Below are 22,480 nucleotides of genomic sequence, written 5' to 3' on the forward strand. Positions count from 1 at the left end.
TTTGAAAACTGAGTTAGACTCATGTTAACATGAGAATGTTTAGTGAACAGGAAGAGGGATCCCTTCCTAAAATGTGATATAAACCTGACCTCTGAGTCTGAGTCGACGTCTGACATTGGAGCTGCTCCAGGAGCTTCTGGCCATTTTCCACTGTCTTCTTCAGCAACTGAAACCTGTCAAGGTGATATTTTAGAAATTACATTTAAATGAAAACGTATGGTGAAGCAAAAAGCAGCTCTGCATCGTTAACGCCGGTCAAAGGAGTGTGAATAAAAAGCAGGTTGAGTGGAACAAAGGGGACAAATGCTGAACATAAGTGACCTTTTACAACGTGTGTAACAAAAAAAGGACATCTGTATTTCTTGTTTTCACTTTGTCAGTTTACTTCCTCACTCTCTCTCTCTCTCCAGGACGTGATGGTGGTGGGCGAGCCGACCCTGATGGGCGGCGAGTTCGGGGACGAGGACGAGCGTCTGATCACGCGCCTGGAGAACACGCAGTACGACGCCACCAACGGCCTGGACGACGAGGACGACTTCAACAGCTCCCCGGCTCTGGGCAACAACGCGCCCTGGAGCAGCAAGCCCCCGGCCGCCCAGGACGCCAAGCCCGAGAGCACGGCGCCCCAGCCCTCGCAGTAGAGCCCGGGACCGGGCCCGGGAACGGGACCGGGACCGGGACCAGGACCAGGACCAGGCCCAGGACCAGGACCAGACCTGTTCCCGGGACCAGGACCAGGCCAGCGATTCCACGCCTCATGACACTGATCCGAAGCAAAGCCTCCATCTGCGAACCAGTCGCTGACGTGTCCAGCCACTTTCTTCTTCTCCTCCACTGTAACATCTTGGAGAACACTGAGAACTGGCGGCATTGCACAGCAATATATACAGACAACAAACGCATTCAACTCGTATGCAACTGTAAAAAAAAAAAAAAAAAAGTCATGGGCATCTTTTCCAAGAATGCGGCTTAAATTCTCCTCTTTGGACCCTCACAGTCAAAACTCTTGCCTAGTGGAGAACCAAGTGTGACTGGTTCACCTGCAGGTCAAAGGTCAACGCGTTGGCTCAAGGCGCCGAGGAGAGAAGAAGAAGAAGAAAAACATAACGTCTCACAAGTAGCTGATCGTGACGTAGGCAGGATTGTTTCCAGCAGCCAACGAGCCAATGGAAGCGTCTCGACGCGTTGGACACAAATCAAACGTTGTCTGAGGCAATTGCATTTTTATTGGGAATTCACGCGGCCGGTGGTTTGTTTCTGGTGTTGCTGTTTATTTCCATTTCTAATTAAGAGGAAATAAAAGTTCTATACCATTATGGACTCCTTTCAAATGAGGGAAAATCGTGTCCTAGGATTGTTTTTTCCACATTACCGCGGTCGTCACAGATTGTGATTTCATGCAAACCAGTTTGATTGTGTTCGTAGTCTATTGGTATTTTGCTTCTCTCCGAATACTTTGCAATCACGTCGTAATTTTGCAGATCAGTATGTGAACTTAGCCGACACGCGTTGATGCATTAATGTTGATTTTTTTCCCCCTCCTCGAAAATTGGACTTCTTTCCCTTTAACGACCTACTCCCAAACTGATACTAAAACCTTTTCCTGCATGATTTTATAGGATTTTTAATTTTGTTTGATATATGTACTTTTTAAAAATGCATCAGTCTGATTTTCCTTTGGGTTCATCAGTTTGGGAACACTGTTAAAAGATTTGTAGCTCTGTAAATAGAGGAGGAATCTATTTTGTCCACTGTACATCAGCCACTGAAACCAGTCTGGATATGGCAGCTGTTTGTTTTGTACAGGAGGTTGTGATTTCTGTCGGGTGGTTTGGATGCACGCTGGTTTTTCTCGGTCAAACCAGACTCTCAAAATGTTCCCCGTCCTCTCTAGCTAGTGCAGAACCAAAGCCACAGTTAAAAAACACCCACACGCTCGCATTTCTTGTATATTCTGTGACATAGAAAGAAAACAGTTTTACATTTTAAAAAACAACTCACAGATGAAATCCCCTCCACCCTGCAGAAATGGTTTAAGATTCCTGTATTTGTGTTAATCTTTGATTGAATTGATTCCATGTCCCTGATCTCTTCTGTTGGACTTTTGTTTGGAAACAGAAGAGAAGACAGCTGACAAATGTCTTCATACAACTGAATCTTATGGGTATTTATTTGTGCATTTGTAAGGAAGCTAACACATTTCTAAATATGTTTGAGCCTAGTATTATTAGACACCATTTGTACATTATATAGCAGAGGTGTTCAGTGTCATATCTGATGTCTGGTATGTATGCTTTACCATTATGTGTGCCAATAAACCGTGCTTACAAAGGAGTGGAAGTTTGTTTGTTTGCACGTGGCGTGTGTGTGTGCAGTTTTTATATTCATCTGTTTTTAATATCGGCTCTGACAAGCTCAGTCTTGATCTTTGAAAAGGCAGTTGGCAAAAAGCTGTCCCTATATCGTGTCCGGGTCGCCCTGGTCTTTCCACTCGTCTCACATGTTTACATTATGCAAAAGTATTTGTTTGTATCTGCGGAGGAAAAACTGAAAGCGCCGCAACCGCTTCAAAGTGAACCCGATGATGAGATTGATTTTGGCACCTGGAAAATGACTGTTTAAAAAAAAAATACATTTCCCGATCTTTTGATCTTCACAGAGACTCCGATTTTATTCACGTTTTCATTTTTAAAGAAAATACCCAACTACTTGAAAACTACATTTTTGGGCTAAAACTATTTTGTATTACATTTTACTTGGTCCTGTCACTAAGTGGTTAAAGGAAATTATAATAAAATATTCTCTAAATCTTTTAGTCTATGTCTAAAAGCAGAAATGATCTGACCTAAACATGTTTTGGTGCTAGTAGAGTAATATCTGTCTTGTGATCATATTTGGTACCTGAAGACATTCACACGAGAGGTTTTAACACCAATCAACCCTTGCTGTGTTATGGACTATGAACACGCAAAAACAAGTTCACAAGCTGCACCATCTGATTATTAAACCCATAAACTACAGACTCATATGAAATAATATCTAAAATTGATAGATACTCTGGTTATTTTATTTGTGTCGTTTCTATATTTCACTATTGTGTCACAGCAGAAACGGACCTTAGAGTAAATCTCTACAATCTGTTATTCGGCAATTTGATGGAACTCTGGCGGCACCCAGTGGACAGTTGGGGCACAGCAACAACATTCAACTACTATTATAATATTTTCATAGATGATCATGTTTTCTTTCTCCGTGACTCCTAAATTATTGATGAATAATAAAAGTGCTTTATAGGCACAAGGCAACGTAATAGAGCCTTATTTGTAGCAACCTCTAAAATATTATATTATTTAACATAGTCTGTTATAAAATAACCGATACATAAAAACAGACCAATAGATATTTAATTCATGTTGGTATTATTATTGACTTGACTTGACTTTTCCAGTAATTTTAATCTAAACTACTCGAGTTCAGTTCATTTTTAATAATCAGTTTACGTTAACAAACCGTTGAACCAATCGTGTAACGGCGTCGCTGATATGACGTCAATACTGCTTTTTTACCTACTGAACGTTAGGGTGACGTTGCATTGGGCGACGCGGCGGCAAAGTAAAGATGGCGGAGCCGTCGGGCACACAGCTGTCAGAAGAGAAAGGAGCAGAAATGGAGCTTAAGAAAAGACAGAGACGACCGTGGGAGGATTTGCACAAGTCGGGAAGACTCGACCTGAGTGCCGAGCTGCCGGAAACGCTGGGCTTTTACGACATAAGCGCTGCGAGGCGGGAGCAGCGGGAGCCCTGCGCAGGTAACCGCCTGCAGCCGTTAGCGTCACCGCCGCGCGACGCGCGGACGGTGCGCGCGGCTGTCTCCGTAGACACAGCGACGGCAGCGCTGAAGTTTAGCGGGTTGTTACAGCTTCGTGGGCCGTGGACCGGAGCTGCGGGCGGTGCTTGTGTCACCCGGTGCTGCTGAAGCCCGAATAACGAGCTAGTCAGAGATACCTGCATGACGGGACACAAGCATCAGGTTGAACCACGCGCTAAAGTCTCGCTGTATGGGACAATGTATGAGGGTCTGTCATTGTTGTCACGTGCTGACGTACAGAGCAGTGAGACAGACTCTGGTTGAGCTTCATCTTTGTTTATTTGTTCATGAAGTCAGTTTTACTAGTTTGTTGTTTTCTAAGCCAATGTTTAGCAGATTTCTGTTTTCTAGCTCTCACATTATTGTAGCCTTCAATTCTAGACACTTCACACATCAGGATAATCAAAGTCAAAAACTAAGAATTCTGTTCTAACTGGAAACGGCTTTCTGTTCCCAACCTTACATTTAATAAATGTAAGGTTTGATTATGAATGTAAAGTTTACATGTATAAAACAGCCAGGCTACACACTGTTCTGTTCTATGATGTTGGTGATATTACTGTTCTGCATCTGTTTTACATGACAACATTACAGGACACTTCTTTTCTAAAGAATGCCACAATTCAAACACAACCTTCTCTAATTACAGAGGTTACAGATGTTTATGAAACCTCTTTCTGTGTATCAAACCGAACCTTTTTCAATTTCTATAACAATTTGTTTTCAAGTCACACTAAAAAAACTGTGACCTGAGATGTCTGCTAAAGTCAGTGCTGTTTAGTCCTGCTTTGTTTCATGTTGTATTGTACCTGTTGCTGATCTCATTGTGTTCACAGTTGCGGTTGTAATTGTTGCACACAGTGACCTCGTGATAACACTGTTGTCTCCTGTTGTTCCAGACCCATCCCTGACACGTTTCATTTGCACCGAGCTCACCAGAGGGTACTTCCTGGAGCACAATGAAGCAAAGTACACTGAGCGCAGAGAGAAGATTTATACGTGCATGCGTATCCCCAAGGAGCTGGAGAAGGTACTTTCTATAATACAACTATCTAATTGGTGTGTTTCCTCAGCTACCTGTCTCATACAGCTGACAAAGTCTATAGATAAAAATGAGCAGCTTATAAAGAAAAGTGTCTTTACAATCATTGATATCCCTGAGCACATACAGTACTGTACTGGTGATACACTTTAAAACCAAATCTAATTAATGTTATTGCAACTGACAAACAAAGAAAGTCGTACTTGTGGTTTATTCACTGTATTGGAGTTCGCTCTCTCTTAATAATAAAGTCAATAGTAAAAAGGAGGGATTTTTTATACCATAAATAATTTACTCTGCACTTAAGTTAAAGCCGTATATAATTATTAGATATACTGTAATCACACCTTCACAAGCCGCAACATTTGCACCTATTTTTCCCAGATTGTGTGCTGCCTTGTCCTCAGCTCAAAATAAAAGTAATTTGTGCGTATTATGCTTACGTAAATTAGAAAGCACATACCTCAAATATATGCTAACCATAATAATAACCCCAGTCATTTTTGTGTCTTATGAGTACATTAGTGGACTGGTCACTTGTAACAAAGGGAGCTGTATAATTAATCTATTTCATGATGTCAGCCTGTGTAATTATATAACTGCCACAGGCTACAGTGAAATAAATATGTATGTGTGGAACATCAGAGCCTGCTCTCTGTTTATGTGCACTTGGTCTTTTCTGTACACTCCTAATGAAGAGCAGTCAGTCTCTGTTTAGGCTGTGGAGCGTGTGGTCTTGTATAGTCACATTATTGTCCAGTGTGCAGTGTTTCCATTTAGTTCTGTGTCACTGGATGTAACAGAATAACACAGATCCCAGCAGTACAGTGAACTGTGAAACTGTAGCGCACATGCAGGTCGTATAAAACCAGATTCAAGTTTCTTTAAAACAGCTTTTGAAAATCATGTACAACCTTTTATTATTATTATCAATTAATTGTGTTTTTTATTATTTGTTTTAAAAAAGTAGTCATTAATAAATCATTGTTTTTGCATTATTTCATTCAATAAATTAGTGATTAATTCTGCTCAAAGTTAGTGTGTGAATATATTTAAAAACATCAAAGACCCAAAATTGATAGATTGCCATTATTTATTAAAATTGGAATCGTCAGGCGAATTCTTTACTTCTGCATGTGGAGTAAAGACACAGGTACAGTATATTGTTAGTGGAGATCAGTGGAGTCTTTCTGTGCAGAGATGTGGCCTAGCAGGCAAAACTAAAACCAGCACAGCTCCTACTGGTTTGGTTTTTCCTTGGGGGCAGAAGAGGAATGTGTGTAAACATAAAAGACCTCAGTGACTTTAGTGTGTTAGGAACGCTAGCCAACTTTATGGGGTCTGAGAAGGCCCCAAGAAAACTCACAGAATTTACCAATGAGAGTCAGACCCTCCCACCAGCTCCTGCCAGTAATACCTCAGTACCTCCATGTTTGTCCTGCTAGAAGTAACATCTCGACTGGGTTAAATGAGTCTCCTATAGAATAAACCTAAAATGACGAGACAATGGCAACTATGGGAAGCTGGAAAAGAACACGCAAAGGTATGTGTCTGGTATTTTCAGGGTCACCTGTGGCAGTCGGTAGAAGATATGAGGATTTTTTCATAACTTGGAGGTTTTGCTTTCTGCATATTGTTCCACTGATTGGTGCTATGTGACTTTTCCAGCTCATGCTCTTCGGCTTCTTCCTGTGCGTGGACGCCTTCCTGTACGTCTTCACCCTGCTGCCTCTCAGGGTGCTCCTGGCCCTGCTGCGTCTCCTCACGCTGCCGTGCTGTGGTTTTAGGTGAGGAAACACACACTGACCAAAACATGAGATGTGTCAGTTTAACGCATACAGCTGAAGTGAAAAACCAGAACGTTTCGCTAGCATACATTATGAATCCAAACCTCCCTGATGAGCACTGCCTCTCCTCTTGCCCTCCTCACCCTCTGCCTTCCTCTCTGCAGGGCACGCACATGCCCCTACTGCAAAAGAAGCAGGTATGCTCCAAAAATCCAGGTTTCATATGTACAGTCACTGTCCTGAACTGGCCTCCACAACCATTCGCTGTTCTCTCATCCTCTCATTTTGTCTGTTGGTATACAGCATGACAACGTACACGTGTCCCATTCTGCAGCCATGTCGTTTGCCCATAAATCTGGATTTATGGGTTTATTTTCTGTTCACATCCAGAGAAGGTTTGCTGAGAGTGCATGCTCATTCTGTCCATGTATTTTGTCAGCGATACAGCTGCATAGAGTCACTGGAGAGCTACCTGGTCTAAACAGCTTTTCTGGAGCAGCCTGGGGCTCAGTTGCCTTTATAAAAGCATCTCATTGCAGTTTTTACTCTGCTCTCACTGTTGCCATCCCTGTACAAACCCCCTTAGCTGCTCTACAGAAGCAAGTCTGTTTTCTGCTGTCAAGTCAGCTTCACTAACGAGGTTTTGGATCGATTTCTTTTTTGGCCGTGTGTTAATACTTTTATATGAAAGGCACAAGCAGTGGAGATGGCTAACTGAACTGTAGCCTAGCTAGCTGAGCTTAAACTCAGTTCATGTTCATGTGTGTTTTGGAGATAACACTGGTATTATGGAGATAGTGAGGAGTGCTTTGTGCAGACTGCATCGACCGCCGGCTGCAGCAGCTTTGCATCTAGAGCTCTGTGTGTGACACGCGTATTGGGAAAAGAAGCTGTTTGAGGTGGAGGAGGATGCTCACTGCAACCATAGAAATCCCAACACACAACAGCACAGAATTGGAAATGTTTTATTACAATTTTATAATAAATTGTAATAATATATTAAAAATAATTTTTAAAAAGTATTTTATTTATTAATTCTAAAAGAAAAACCCAAGAAAGGGGCAATTTTGATCTGGTCTGAACTGGGCACTGGGTGGCGCCATTAGAATAACAAACGATGGTCACGTTAGCGACACCTTTCTGGTGTCACATTGCTTCCACTGTATTTTTATACTGTTATTTGCAGCTTTTTCTGCTGCCTTTTGGATTAAGTATCTGTATGAATCAGTCTAAAAGGTGAATTGGTGTATGTCATGGAAACAGGTGTTGGGGAAAAAAGACCCACGTGTTGATCTCACATGTTCAGCAACATGTCAGTTCAGACAACACTTGATTAAGCTAATTTACACGTCTTTGCTTTTTTTGTCTCAGCTCAGAGTCGGATCCTGAAATAGCTCAGATGTTACACCTTCCAAGCCCCAACCTCTGTCTTTCTGGAAACGTAATTCTTTTTCTCACATGCTTTAAAACATGTAAGGTGTGTGTAGTAGCTGTGATGCATTTAGCCACTGCTTAAAGGAATGAAGGTAATGTGTTTTACTTCACTAGGGAGTTTCTGTAGCATTAGTCTGTCCTATGACATCGATGGTGAATAGTGCTTAGCTTGTGCAGTAGCTGCTGTCACTAACTGAATGACTGATGCTGTAGTGTTTGAGGCAGATTGGTAAAATTAAATAGCTGTGTGTGTAGCTAGAACACATGTTGTGGTGGTTAGAGAAGAATTCTCCAGTTAAAGCTAAAATCCAAAATAATGTGTGTGGGAACTGAGCCCTCTCCAGCTCTTCCTACGTAGTCATCCTCCTCATAGTAAACTAAATATCCCTGTGGATTTGTCAGCTCTCCTCTTAACATCCCGCTACTGCCATTTAATTATCTGCACATGGTTGAAGCACATTATTCAGCATTTAAAAACCAGGTTTTGATGTTTGTGCCTTGTGAGAGCTTTAGCTTGTTTCTCACGCAGCACCAAGAAATTCTGTACAGAATGTTGTATCCATTTTGTTAACAAAACCGGTATAATATACGATACGATACAGGTTTTTGTTGGAAGATAAAAACAAAGGATTTACTCCTAAAAAGCAAAGTACAACAACAAACATATTAAAAGGAAATTAATCATGAACATGATAACATCTAGTACAAAGAAGATACTGGCTTTAATATTTTATATTGTATCTTATCGCTGCTTGTTGCTTTTCCCTTTATGTGGGATACATCATTTTGAACAGAACAGAATTATTGAACTCTGTCCTGCTGTTTCTCCACGTGATGTCTATCAGAGATAATTCGAAGCCTTTATAACCAGCTGCAGAGATACTGATCTGGTAGTGTATTGAATCAGGGCTCCATTCGCTTGGCCACGTTTCTTTAGCCTCACTTTATACCAGTAAGAGTCAGCACATGCTGGCGTGAAGATGTTAAGCTGTGCACACATTACAAAGTACATGTTATGTGGTTATCTTCATGTACTATATACATACTAGATATACTGCATCGCCTGTGTCTACATGCCAGTCTGCATTTTGATGCACACAATGTGCTGAAATGTGTCTTTGTGTGACTCCACGTATCTGGCGTTAATGGTATTGTGTATATTTGTGTGTGTGTTGTCAGTGGGTCGCGGCTGCTGCAGCCAGCGCAGGTGTGTGATATGCTGCGGGCCCTCATCCTGGTGCTTTGCTTCTCCATGATGCATTACGTAGATTACTCCATGATGTACCACATGATCAGAGGGCAGTCTGTCATCAAACTCTACATCATCTACAACATGTTGGAGGTACCTCACATCCCATACACTAATATCTGACATTTATACAGCATTGCATCAGCCATTTAGACAACTCGGTCACTATTCTAGTATCTGCTTAATACATGCTTAGTAGCTGTGCCTGATGATGTAGATGATCTGCTTCACTCTGAGGAGACGAAATGTTTACTCTTAATCATGTCTGCTTAACTTAGATCTGCAAGCTACTGAAGTTTGAGGTTGTGCCTTATGTTATGTCCCTCTGCAATCAGATGATTCATATTAGATTTTTACACAATACATGTAATCAAGAGATAAATTAACCAAATGCAACATGTGTATTTTAAGTAAACTGTAGAGCAGGAACCTTTGTGCCCACTGCTCCATGTTGAGATGACATACATGATTTTGTATGGTTTGATTTACTGTGGTCTCTAATTACTAAATCCATTTTAATTAAGCAGATGCCAAGACTATAAGAATAATTTTATTTTTAAAATAAGAATGTAATTAAATCAAACCATTTGTTTGCTGTAATTAGGAAGCTGCCTGTTTATGAAGCTGGGTTTAGTTAGGCTGACAAGAAATGAAGAGAAAAAACAGAAAGGAAGGAAAAGCATGCTTTAATAATCATGGACACAAAAGAGAAAACAAACTATTTACAGTCAGCATGCTTTTATTAACTTTACCATTGTTGTTCCTGTGTAAGGTCGCAGACCGCCTCTTCTCCTCCTTCGGTCAAGACATCCTAGATGCACTCTACTGGACGGCCACAGAACCCAGAGAACGGAAAAGAGACAGTATAGGAGTCATCCCTCATTTCATCATGGCTGTTTTATATGTCTGTATCCTCCTCATCATCTCCGTATGAATATGATGTTCTTTTAAGGTAGTGTTTGGGAATTTGAATGCACTAACACTGGCTTCTATCCTTCAACATATAAACTGAATGCATTATAAGATTTGCACTCAGCCTTCATTCATTTCTAAGTTGCTAATGGGCTGAGTCAGGGCTGGCTAGATCCTCACAACTCTGTCACAACTGTCTGTTTCAGTAGAACGTTTAATTTTGTTTTATTAGACTATTTAATACATTATTATAGTTTAGCTTAGTGACCTACACTACATGAGCACAGAAGAGAAAATAGACTGTTGGCTTTGTACATGGTGTTAAGCCGAGCATCACTAGATGTGCTGCATTCTATTATGTGCCTAAATGTTCTATAATCAGTTGTTTTCCTGAGCGCCAGTCTCTCAGTCCTCCATGCCATCCTCATCATGGTCCAAGCCTCCACTCTGAACGTTGCCTTCAACTCCCACAACAAGTCCCTGCTGACCATCATGCTGTCCAACAACGTCAGTACACACCTACACAAATGCACAGAAGCATGTGAATGTAAACTGACATGAGAAGGGTTAAGCAGCTTCAGTCTTGCATAAAATATATGCACACATGCCCATTAACGGCATTTTACTTTAATTAATTTTATGCAGATGTGTCCTAGAAAAATAAACCCTGCATGTTGGTGATGAAATGCAACTGCAACACAATAATTTGTATTTTGTGTGTTATAATGCTGCTAAATGCTTTTCTGCCTTTGTGTTTCTGTTCTCTCCAACAGTTTGTGGAGATCAAAGGAAGTGTGTTCAAGAAATTTGAGAAGAACAATTTATTTCAAATGTCCAACAGTGGTAAGTTTTTTGATATTATACTGTTATACATCAACCAGAATAGTATCAAATTCAGTAATGTTTCACTTATTTATAGCGTTGTCTATTTTTTCATTCTTAAATTTGACTCTGAGAGCATTGGAGAAATATCTGTCTATATGGTAAATTAAGTAGCGGTACAGAGGTTTTTTTCTTATCCTGCAGATATCAAAGAGCGGTTCACCAGCTTTGTCCTGCTTCTCATCGTGTGCCTCAGGAATATGGAGCAGTTCTCGTGGAACCCAGGTAATCATTGTTTTACAAGAGAGACGGTACCATTCTGCCCCTTCAAAAGCTAGAATAAGAATGTTTCCAACTGAATACGTGGGTCAGTGCTGCCAGGGCAAAATGCAGACAGATGTGCCAAGCAGCTGACTTCCTGTGGTGCTGGCTGACCCACCGCAACATTGGGGATATTTCTCTCCTTCAGATCTCACTGAATACGACAGTGAAAGATAAGAGCTGGGTATTTTTGTGCGACAGTCTTCTGAAACAGTCAGCTCCCCCTGACAGTGTCACACCATTGATGACAGACATGACTTGTCAGCTGAAACTGTAATGCTAGTGTACTACGAGCCACAGCCTTCTGCTAGACACTAAGATCGCACTGACGTACTTGCATTCTGTGCATCAGGGGATTCTGCATGTCTGTTTACATTAAACAGCGAAAACAAAGCCTATCTTCTTACATAATCACACACTTAAATAGTTAGAGGCAATGAAATGGAGTTGTTTCTCATAAAGATATAACAAAATTATGAAAACTGGCTAAATGAACCATTTACACAGGACATGTGAACTGTTGTAGGATAGAACCGAGTTTGCAGACTCAACAAAAAGTAGGTTGAAAAGGCTAATGCTTCTTTCTCTCCTCAGACCATCTATGGGTGTTGTTACCTGATGTCTTAAGAGTCATCGCCTCTGAAATTGCTGTTGACATCATCAAACATGCTTTCATCACCAAGTTCAACGACATTACTGCCGACGTAAGAGCCCAACCTGAAGCAAAAGTCTAGATACAGCAACAGTTATTTGTCGTCTTGTGCTTATGTGACTTGTCTCTCCTGCAGGTGTACAGTGAGTACAGAGCTAGTTTGGCCTTCGATCTTGTCAGCAGTCGGCAGAAAAATGTAGGCAACTGTTCTTTTTTCCGACCGTCATCTTTCTATATAGTGAACTGTGTTATTGTACTGAGTTCTGTGCTCCTTGTGCAGGCTTGTACTGATTACAGTGACTCAGTGGCTCGGAGGATGGGCTTCATCCCTCTGCCTTTGGCTGTTCTGGTAAGAGAGAGGCGGCCATCTGTTGCTATTCAAGAACTAAATACCACAAAAGAATTGGTCATTGGCAACTTCCTAAAGTTAAAGTTTGATACCACTAGATGAAAATGCCAATTTATTTTCTCACTTGCAGCAAGTTGGACTTTGTTGTGTGTTTTAAAACTCTCTTTCTTTTTAATGTTTTAACAGCTCATTCGCGTAGTGATGAGTTCCATTAAGGTCCAGGGAGCGCTTTCAGTCACCTGCGTGTTCCTATTTTATCTCGGGTAAGTCTAATAAAGTTCTACTTTATGTATGATATACATTTCTAGCAAACATTTAGAAATTAGCCGTTTATCACTGTTGTGCCTAATGTAAAAAATAACTTGAAAATGTAAGGATTTAAACCAATGAGCTTCTTCCTCTCTCTAAAATGAATGGTGTTTTTTGATTCTATTTATTATTAAAATTAAAGTTTGCGTTTTATCTGATACACCGAGTTATGTATAAATTGCATGTTTAATGCACACTAAACATGCAAGCGATGTCATAAACACATTCAGATTACATAAGCCTTAACACGGTGCATTCATGTTCTCCCCATGCTGCGCATCTGATAGGCTCACTCATTCCCATTTGCCAGATCCGATCAGGCTTGTACCATTGAAGTTTCCCCCAGGGTGAGGAATACACTGTTGTCATCTCTAGTGCCTTCACTGGCCTTCTCCACCCCCAATTTAAAAATAGCTCTGGCTTGAACAGACCACTGTGCCTTGGCGAAGATTCAGCCATCCTGACACGCTCTCAGTCCGAAACACCCTGTCACAGCAAGCGGTGGTCTACAGACCCAAATGTGTCCGTATCTCTCTCATCAGTGTCAGGGCCTGGGCCTTATAGCAAAGCCCAGAAACACAGAAGTATGGTGCACATCAAAATCCTGGTGTCGGTAGTGGGATGTGAATAGTTGCGATAGAAACCAGATGGCAAAAGGGATTCATTATAGCTGTGGCTCAGCTCAAGACAGTGCCGTTAGAACTGTAACAAAAAAACAGACTGGTCACTCATGACTGTGAAAACTGGAAAAAATTGACTACTTGATTACTAATGGTCACATCCTTCCTGTTAGAAATGCAACTTTTCCCTCTCTCTGTAGGTTGGTAACACTTAAAGTGTTAAACAGCATTGTGCTGCTGGGAAAGTCATGTGTTTACGTGAAAAGGGCAAACATGGAGGATAAACTAAATGAGAAGCCCCCGACTGCTCCATCGTCCTCTGCAAAGACCCCCAGTAAAGCTGAGCAAGCCAAATGTCGCACACCTTCAGGTAAAACACACACACACATGTATATGTGTCATAGTATAGTATGTGGTAAGAAAAATACTCATAGTATATGATAAAAAAAAAGGTCAAACATTATGTGCTGTCATTGTATATTATATACAATTTATAGTGTTTGTTAAAAAATGGTCATAGTACAGTATGTGATTTAAAAAAACTGTCATATAGTATATAGTATATATATATATATAGTATGTGGTGAGAAAACAGGTCATAAAGTATGTGAAAAATGGCCATACTAATAGTGTATATGCTAAAAACTGTCATGGTGGTAGTTGTGGTATTAGTGAAAAAGGTCATATTATAGTATGTGATAGAAAAATATGATTGGTGAGTACAATAAGTGGTGAAAACAGTGGCATTCATGATTCAAAAAGCTTTATTAATGCCAGAGAAATTGCTTTGCCTGCTTTTAATTGCTTTCAATACAGACAGAATAATAGGATAGAAATAACATCCAGTTTGTGAACCCTAACAAAGGGTTCACTAGAACTAGAGTTTGATGGTCATGGGAAGGATCTTCAGTGGTGTTCTGTGGAGCATTGGATGCTGACCAGCCTCTGGGTGAAGGTGCTCCTCTCTCCTGCCAGCACACAGTGTAGAGGGCGGGAGGAGACGATTTCCAGCATGAAAATATTCACGGTATCATGTGTGGTCAAAAGCTATCATCATATAGTATGCGTTTTCAACTAGTGGTATAACCCTTTTCATCTAAAGCAGACGTTTAAGCCACATGCTAGAATAAATAATGGGACCAAACAGGTTGACCCAGGTTCCCATCACTTAACATAATTAACACTTCAGCTTGATAACACTTTGTCCCTGTCACTATTAACACACTATGCCTTAGTCAGGAGCTATATAATCAGGGGAAAAACACTAATTCCTGAACAATTTAATATATATAAATGCACTTAAAATAATCACGATGGGTCATGACAACAGGACTCTGACAGAGAGATGACCAGGCGTGACCCTTAAACCCCCGAAACCATTCAGAGTGAGAACAGACAAATCCCAGCAGATCTTTGCCATTTTAAAGCTCCTGGCTCAGCAAACAGGAGGAAAAGATCCTGATGGTTCATGTCATATCAAAGCTCGAACCACTGCCTGGGTTTCAAACAAAATTGGTTTTCAAAACGCAGTAGCTACAAGGCTAAAGACAAAGCATAACAATAAATTTGTACATATTTACTTGCTGAGATTCAAACCAGTGATTTACGAGCCTCCAGCTTCACCTGCTGCCTCGCTAGAGTTGCAGCACAGTTATGTTGATCTGCTGGCGTCTGTCTGTACAATGATGTGGATTCACAAATTACTAACATATGCCGTCTGTCTAATCAGCAGGTTTCTGTCCTGAGGGCAGAAATGGATAAAAAAAAAGCAGTTTCTAAACAGCAAAGCACACAAATGCCTAACTTCTAATGGGAACATAGACAGTGGTGTAGAATATTAGCATTTAACATCTCGTTTGCCTTTTAAATGTTTGATGCATCGACGTGTGAGGAATGTATTTTGCCTGAACTAGGAGAATGGCAATTCTTCCGTCTCTCTGTCACAAAGTGAAATAACTGGAAGCTGTGCCTTTAAATGCCTCACAGCAGCTCTGTCGGCAGTAGGACTCGAGGGTTGCTGTCTCCAAACAGCCCGAGGCTGGACGTTCTCGTTAATGTCCAGTACCGCACCCTCCTTTCGCTCTCATATGATGAATTATTCTGTTTGGTTAATTTTGCTAATGTAACTATGCTGTGTCCATTCAAAATGAAAACACTCTGCAGTGATTTCTCTTAAGGCACAGTAAAGACAGTAGACTGTGATGGAAAACAACTGTGCTGACGTATGTGCAGTGTCAGCTTCCCTCTCTAGCGACTTCTCATTATTGAGCTGCTTTTGAAACCTAGCAGTTAGGTAGGTGTAGCTTTCTCCCTGGACGTTACCTCAACAGCTAATATAAAGCTTCCACATTTTAGATGTTGAGTTTAAGAGCCACCATTAATTTGTGATCCTATAAATAGAAGATTCCATATACCTTTTACTGAAGCCTCTCCACTGTTGTTCACAGGGGACGCCACGGTGGAGCAGATTCCTGTCACACCCTGCAGATCACCATCCTCCTCCGTGACCACCCAGCCAACTCCCAGGACGGAACTGTTTCCTCCTCCCTTCCCTGACACATCTTCAGTACCAAGGAGCCGCCCAATGACTCCACCACCTGAAACTGAGCAAAACACGTCCTTACTCTCTGAGGAGGAGGAGGAGGCACAAGCAGCTTCTGAACCGAAGCAAAGGACTAACAACAAAGACCTACTGGAGATCGACCGTTTCACGATCTGCGGTAATCGCATTGACTGAGCAGCTGCTACTGCTGTTGTAGCAAATAACCACTCAGGAAAGACTAAGAGCAAAGACTCTCCTGGTCCAACGCAGCAGAGAGCTATGTATTTATTACAGCCACTGGCAACACAGTCAGTCACAGCAACCGCGGAAACACAGCATGAGACGATGCTGCAGCCGCTGTTCAGGTTCGACAAAGGAAACTTCAGCTGGCTTAAAGTGCAGGAGTGAGAGTGAGCGTGGCAGCCCAGTCACAATGAGCTGCCACGAGTGGAAGTGATATTGTGATGCAGTATTTAGAAAGAATGTGTGAGCACACAAGCACTTCCTCTAAGCAGCACTGAGATCAGAAGGAGACGTTTCTAACTTCACTCTGCAGCCACAAAAAAAGAAGACAGGCAACACAAACATTATGAATTACATCTAGTTCCTTTTTCTAAGCACAAGTTTCTTTCAGGTCTAACGTCCCTTAAATGAATCTGGTTATTGAAAGCAAATGCAACTACTTTTTTTTGGCTGAACTGTAGTCAAAAACCAACAACTGGTATTAAAGTGTTCCCAACTCACAGCCAACAGTCATTTTAACCGACACAATGTCTTAAGTGACTGAAAGGCTTGATTAAAAAGGACCTGGTTTATAGAAGCTGAATGTGAAACAACCTGCTCCTTCGACCAGTTTGCAGATTTGATACTTTTTACAGCCTTAAATTCCTCTGCGTTTAGGACACAGTTGTAAAAATACTGTGTATTAGGGAAAATTCAAATTCATTTAATATCTCTTCAAAACAGATAGTCGTTAACATTAACGGACCTCAATTTGCCTGGAGGGAATAATATCATAACACATTCTCCAATAAGTAACAGGAGTCGAACCTTTTTTACTTTGGATGTGAATGTTTGCACTGATGGACCTTACTTACACAGGCCATGTTTCTCAATCAATGTTCTAGTAATATTATAGTACTTACATTGTAGATGAATTGAAGCAATATTTTCAAAGTCAAAATGCCTTTTTTGCGTTGTTTACATCTAATTATTGGCCTTGTGGAGTTCTTTCTACTTTACGTTTAATGCCGTGAAATATATATATATATATAAACACAATACCTGCCCTGATATGTAACAGGTTTCATTTGAGTATATACTGTTATTTAAAATGAACAGAATGTATTAATTTTTTTTCAAGTTATAAAATGTTATTTAAAGTCAGGGAGCCAATATTATTAACATTAAAGGTTAAATACCATGGTAGCTGATGTAGCACTTTATGGTTCCTGCCAAATACACAACGTTCTACTTTCATTAATATTCCATTGATATAACCTTGAATTTGTGCAGGACATACAAATATTATATTTTATGGTTGATTATTATTTTTCCTCTCTAATGCTATGATCTTCTCAATTTGAGAGTTTAAGGGTTCTTTTGTTTTGTCACTATCTCTATTCCAACACATGAACATATTTAAGTTTTGGTTTAGTTTAGTTTCACTTTAAGCAGAAGGAAGATGTATATAATATTTACACATATCAGCACTGATTTCATTCCGTTGTGACAATGATGATCATGATGTTCATTACTAATGTAATAAGGATGATGGTTCTGTTTTTGGAGCTGCCTGTTATATCATAATATTTTTGCGCATGACATCTGACTCTATTGCTTGTGATTTTGCGGAACGCCTCGTCTCCACTGGCCGGAGCCCAGCCTCGTTGTGGAGAAGCACAACTGGACCCTGCTGAGCACAACTGTGCTGATGGAGATGAGGCAAAAGTGTTCTTATGCAAGCTGTGATGGTCCTGTACACTGCCTGCTTTGTCCCATCAGTTGGTCCCTTGGTTTATTTTCAAAACTTTGATTGTCTGAGGTTTTGAAGAATAAAAGTTGGTTTTGTTAATTGTGGCTTTGATCTACAAAAGTAACTAAACGACATTTTATCTGTTTTTGAAGTTACGTCAAGCTACTGTAACTTCCTTTAGTGAGTTTATTTTTCCACTACATACTACACTAAATTTACTTATTGCAACATGTTAGTTTTTAGAAGCTGAACACTGTTAACTTAATATAAATCAACTAACTTGATGAAATCTGTTTGTAACCTATGACTAACACTAAAATGGGACAGCTAATCCTAAACTGTATCACATGTTCTGTACTATACAAATGATGTTAGTACAGTAAGTGGACATTAAGTTGGGAATAAGACTGACAATTAGTTTTGATATTTACATTTGAACTGAAACCTTACATTATATTTACTTTAGTGTCGGCTGCCAGAGCTGAACTGATGATGAGACGTTACTGCTAAGCTGAGGTTTACACCGACTGTGACCTCACCTGTCTTTAGGCCGAGCTACACTGTATCCGTTGAGGAGGTGAGGTCAGGTAGAGTAAATCTGCTACAGACATTCTTAGAGGCCTAAGCTCCTTATACTGCTGAAGACTGAGACAAGCTCCAGTCCTTTAGTACCAGCAGGGTACCAGACTGACAGTAGTGATACTGGGACAGATTCCAGTATGTCAGATTTTGATATGAGTTTTTAAAGATCTTCTGTCAAAGAATGAATCTGTGGGACAATAGTGTAATACCAACAACAGAAGCAGAGCAAATAATCAGTGTCTGTTGTTCTCTGGTTCTGAGGATCTAGTGCTCTTGACTTTTTAATAATGATTAAGGTGATACACTGCATATAAGATTTCATATTGGTTCGCATTCTATATGATAAACTAAGGAAAAGCTAATAATTAATTTTAAATAAAAAATATCCTCTGAGAAGTGAAGCATCCACAACAAACCATTGTATTACCTCTAACAATATATGAAGTGTTTCCCCAGCTAATGTCTAATGACTCGTGATCAGTGATGAGAGGTGCTCACAATGAGCGATCAAAGGTTCCAGCCAAGAGTGCCTTTCTGTTTTCAGGGGCCCCGTGGGCTCCAGAGGGAGGACAAGGGAGTTACTGTGCAAAGAGACAGAAGGAGATCTCACCTGGCCGCTGCTCCGCCAATCAGCGAGCTGGTGGGCTGCACCACAGGTATCCGCTTTCTGCCCTTTGGGTGAAAAGGAAGCCAAAGGTCGGGAGCTGGAGCACCTGTTGGAGGAGGACAAGCAAAGTTTGCTTTAAGGCCAGACTGCATCAGACGCAGAACCACAGAGGAGGCGTTTGTAGGGAAAACCCCAGAGTCAGCTCTGGAAGTGTGTTCACTTCATTTGAACCTGGATGTATGGATCTTAATAGCAGCTAAAAAATATGAATGCAGAATTAGCCAGTATCAACAGTCTGGTATCATTGATGTTATTAGTAAGTCAAAAAATTAGCAAAAGCAAAAACTAAAGCCACGGCATACGGTTCATTTTGTTCTTCTGTGCTTGAGTTAACTACTACCAGTACAGATAGTAATGGTTACTGAAAGCTTCCCTCTCACGTCAGCAGATGAACTGAGACCCAGCCCGTCTTTTCTCTCCATCCTCCTCCGTCCGGCAGGAGGAGCGTGTCTCCGGATCACTCCTCCGTCGGTGTGACGGCGGCGCGCACCCCCGCCCGCTCCCGCGACGCAGCTCCTCCCCGAGCGCACAGATGCTGGAGCGCACAGCAGAGGCGCGCTCATCTCGGGACGGAACGCTTCGCAGAGCCGAGCCGAGCCGAGCCGAGCCGAGAGGAGAGATCGCCCGGGTTGCGTCCGTCCGTCACGGAGCCTCCGACCGCGGGGAGCGATGCTCGTAGCGACTCCCTCCGCGGGCAGCAGGACTTAAAACGCCGCGTGCCTCCGTTCCGACACTTTCCCTCTTCTTCCCATTCGAACGAGCGGAGACCAGAGTCCGGGCGCCCTCATCCTCATCGAACTCCGGCGCCGCGTTAACTGGACACGATGTGGACGTCCGGGATGCTGATGCTGCCGCTGCTGATGCTGATGCTGCTGGTTCCGTCGGCGTCCGGGGAACTCCAGCAGGAGACGGAGCCGCGCAGGCTCCCGCCGCCGGGAAAGTTGGATTTCGGTTACGTGCCGGCGGGAGTCTACGAGACGCTGGCCCATTACGAACCGGGGCCGATCGGGATTCTGTTCCACATGCTGCACACCTTCCTGTGCGTGGTGCAGCCCAACGCCTTCCCACACGGTAAGAGTCCTCGCCAGGTCCGCGGAACAGGTGCGGGAATGCCTTCGGGAATTTGGCACGGGGAAAAACAACTTCTGGAGTCTCGTCAGGTGGTTGGAGAACGTTAAGCGCGTGGACCTGTTGAGTTGCTGCCGCTTCAATAACGGTGGGAAAATATGAAAAGCCACTCAAACGCACGAGGACACTACACGCAGCTCACGGCGCGTGACGCGATTCACGGTGACTCCAAAGGTGTCTCCTCGCGGGATTTCATCGCGTCCCTGAACGCGGCGCGCGGCGTGATTCGCGCGCAGAGCTCGAAGGTGCCGCTTGAGCCCGGGGCGAACTTGGTGTCGGAACGATTCCGGCTGATGCGGCTCCGGCTGACAGCGGGCTGCGGACGTACAGCAGCGTTCGCCGGAGCGTCCCAGGAAGCGCCGCTGCTCATGCCTCTGCGTTTAATACAATTAGACGCGACTGCTTGACCAAAAACACACGAGCTGTGCGTTTTTAATTGGGCGGATGCTGCTTCGCTCCGCGTGTCCCATTCTGCCGATACTCCAGCGGAGCGCTGTGCAGATTAGCGGCACTCTGAGTCACCTGGTTAATTGGGTAATCCCATAAACCCTTGCGCCATATGTTGTTGGCCTTTTAGTTTCCAGTTTGTCACCAGCACTCAGGGGCTCCTGGTCTAATCCTATGGAGCAGGCGGACCACTGCTCACTGAAGATGTTAGCTCACTCATGGGTGCATGAACTAGATGATGTAAGACGGAGGGTGGAAACCATGCGGAAATTGATAGTTCAAACCCAAAGTTCAGCAGACAAACACTCGTGCACGTGTGCGCACGGCCGTGGCTCGTCATTCCTGTGATTAGGACAAAAACCCCGGGCGGTTTATCACTTTTGGGTTCATCCCGGCGGCGGAAGCAAAGGTCGGGTGCTTATTAATAGCAGCGATGCATGTAGATATTTAGCACGATACATTCAGTGATCTGTCAGGTCGGGTTTGATGAAAACGAAGGGCCGCAGCAAACCTCTGGGGCTCAGAGCTTTGTTTATGCAGTTTTATCTCCATTTGTGCCTTGTTATAAAGTATAACTAGCAGTTAGAAGAAAAGCCATACAAGCGAGGAAAATAATCTCCAATAGGTTCCAATCCAGTGGTTTAGAGCTGGAGGTGGTGCAGATGTCAGAGTGGAGTGGAGTTGGTGCCTCTACTTAAGCCACATCATTAGGCCTCTGTGAAGGGGCTGATGCTGCTTACTGCTTCCACATCTTTTAGAGCTTTGGCTTTGATTAACATTCACCCCTCATCCCCGCGGTGGAGGTAAAGTGTCATAGGGTCCTATTCAGTGTTTGAAGGAGGAGGAAGGTTGAAGCATCCTGATGCTACACATGCAGAACTCTTGCGCTGCCTGAATCCAGAAACCGCCTTTAAATGTACATTATGCTGCCGGGTAATTATCGACACCCCGCCATCACGGTCTGTCTGCTGTAATCACGGCGTGACATTATAAACTCCATTATAATCTCATGAATGTCTGGTGCCGCTGACTGACACGTCTTTTCTCCGTATTAAAGTGTCTGGGAGCGGGAAGGTGTTATTAACAAAGGGAGCGACAAGCGTCTGCCGGCGCCTCCCACACCGAGCAGCGACATATTCCCCAACTTTAATTCCACTGCTTCACGCTGCAGAGCTGTTGACACACGCCTCCGCCCGTCACACCCACCCACCTTCCACCAACATACAACTGCTACACGCCAATAAAGCGGCCGCTCCTTACCCACGCGCCACACGCCTCGCCGGCTCCACGGAGGCGTCCGTGTGCTTAAAGCTGCGCTCCTGTTGTCGTGGTGGGTCTGGACAGTGTGGCTTTGACTGATATCTGGCACCTGACGTGAGAGGAATCCGAAGCGGAGCGAGAAACCGCCGCAGTTGAAAAGCAAATGATAAAAATGAATGATTGTTGGTTTACTGACTGTGTATCACTATGGGCTTGTCCAGTCTGTGCAGCTCCCACACCATCAGTCACAGTCATCTCTGGAATATGAATAGAAATAAATCATAAGGCTTCACATTATAACAATCTTAATGTAAAAGTAAAAGCTTGCAGCTGTAAATAAAGGACGACATGCATCATGCTAACAATTTAAATGTAGATGTATTCAGTCGTGATTGCAGATCAACATAAAATAAACAAATTGACTTCAAACTCAAATGCTGGTGTTTAACTTTGATCCAGCCACAGCTGCCTCTTTGCTCCTGTGTTTGTCTTGTTCGGTTTTGCTCGATGGCAGA

The 22,480-nt window shown here is 42.5% G+C and overlaps 3 protein-coding genes and 1 long non-coding RNA gene across 30 annotated transcripts in view; 3 read left to right on the plus strand and 1 right to left on the minus strand.

Moving 5' to 3' along the window:
- Window positions 1-2,334, plus strand: part of ldb2a (LIM domain binding 2a) — a 59,672-nt gene extending 57,338 nt beyond the window's left edge. For all 5 annotated transcript variants that reach the window (XM_029164752.3, XM_055512599.1, XM_055512601.1 and 2 more), the window contains exon 9: window positions 411-2,334. In XM_029164752.3, coding sequence (XP_029020585.1) covers window positions 411-641 — 231 coding nt within the window. In that variant the 3' untranslated portion in view covers window positions 642-2,334. The remainder of the gene's footprint in view (window positions 1-410) is intronic.
- Window positions 2,335-3,571: 1,237 nt separating this feature from the next.
- On the plus strand, window positions 3,572-17,980 carry tapt1a (transmembrane anterior posterior transformation 1a). Of its 3 annotated transcripts, none has more exons than XM_029164550.3 (15): window positions 3,572-3,808; window positions 4,767-4,897; window positions 6,578-6,696; window positions 6,861-6,893; window positions 9,310-9,472; window positions 10,152-10,287; window positions 10,701-10,798; window positions 11,065-11,134; window positions 11,318-11,398; window positions 12,029-12,138; window positions 12,223-12,282; window positions 12,367-12,435; window positions 12,622-12,698; window positions 13,565-13,734; window positions 15,812-17,980. In XM_029164550.3, the coding sequence occupies exons 1-15, from the start codon at window positions 3,619-3,621 to the stop codon at window positions 16,099-16,101; spliced, it is 1,797 nt and encodes a 598-aa protein (XP_029020383.1). In that variant the 5' UTR covers window positions 3,572-3,618; the 3' UTR covers window positions 16,102-17,980. The 3 variants fall into 3 exon arrangements, with proteins under 3 accessions (XP_029020383.1, XP_029020384.1, XP_055368573.1); XM_055512598.1 differs by having other exon boundaries at window positions 3,667-3,808; window positions 9,399-9,472; XM_029164551.3 differs by lacking the exon at window positions 6,861-6,893.
- LOC114863972 (uncharacterized) overlaps window positions 14,111-22,480 on the minus strand; it is a 38,823-nt gene continuing 30,453 nt past the window's right edge. For 5 of the 6 annotated variants that reach the window (XR_008695998.1, XR_003787195.3, XR_008696000.1 and 2 more), the window contains 4 exons: window positions 21,966-22,222; window positions 19,074-19,176; window positions 15,779-15,967; window positions 14,111-14,332 (listed from right to left, as the gene is read on the minus strand). This is a non-coding gene — a long non-coding RNA (uncharacterized LOC114863972). The remainder of the gene's footprint in view (window positions 14,333-15,778; window positions 15,968-19,073; window positions 19,177-21,965; window positions 22,223-22,480) is intronic. The other variant, XR_003787196.3, reaches the window with a different exon arrangement.
- prom1a (prominin 1a) overlaps window positions 19,594-22,480 on the plus strand; it is a 43,940-nt gene continuing 41,053 nt past the window's right edge. For 6 of the 16 annotated variants that reach the window (XM_041072587.2, XM_041072592.2, XM_041072590.2 and 3 more), the window contains exon 1: window positions 19,595-20,201. In XM_041072587.2, the coding sequence (XP_040928521.1) occupies window positions 19,955-20,201 (247 nt within the window). In that variant the 5' untranslated portion in view covers window positions 19,595-19,954. Of the gene's footprint in view, window positions 20,202-22,480 lie in introns of all 16 variants that reach the window. The other 10 variants (XM_055512597.1, XM_041072588.2, XM_041072596.2 and 7 more) reach the window with 4 other exon arrangements.

The sequence above is a fragment of the Betta splendens genome, chromosome 10, assembly GCF_900634795.4.
Source record: "Betta splendens chromosome 10, fBetSpl5.4, whole genome shotgun sequence".
In the NCBI taxonomy this organism is placed as follows: domain Eukaryota; kingdom Metazoa; phylum Chordata; class Actinopteri; order Anabantiformes; family Osphronemidae; genus Betta; species Betta splendens.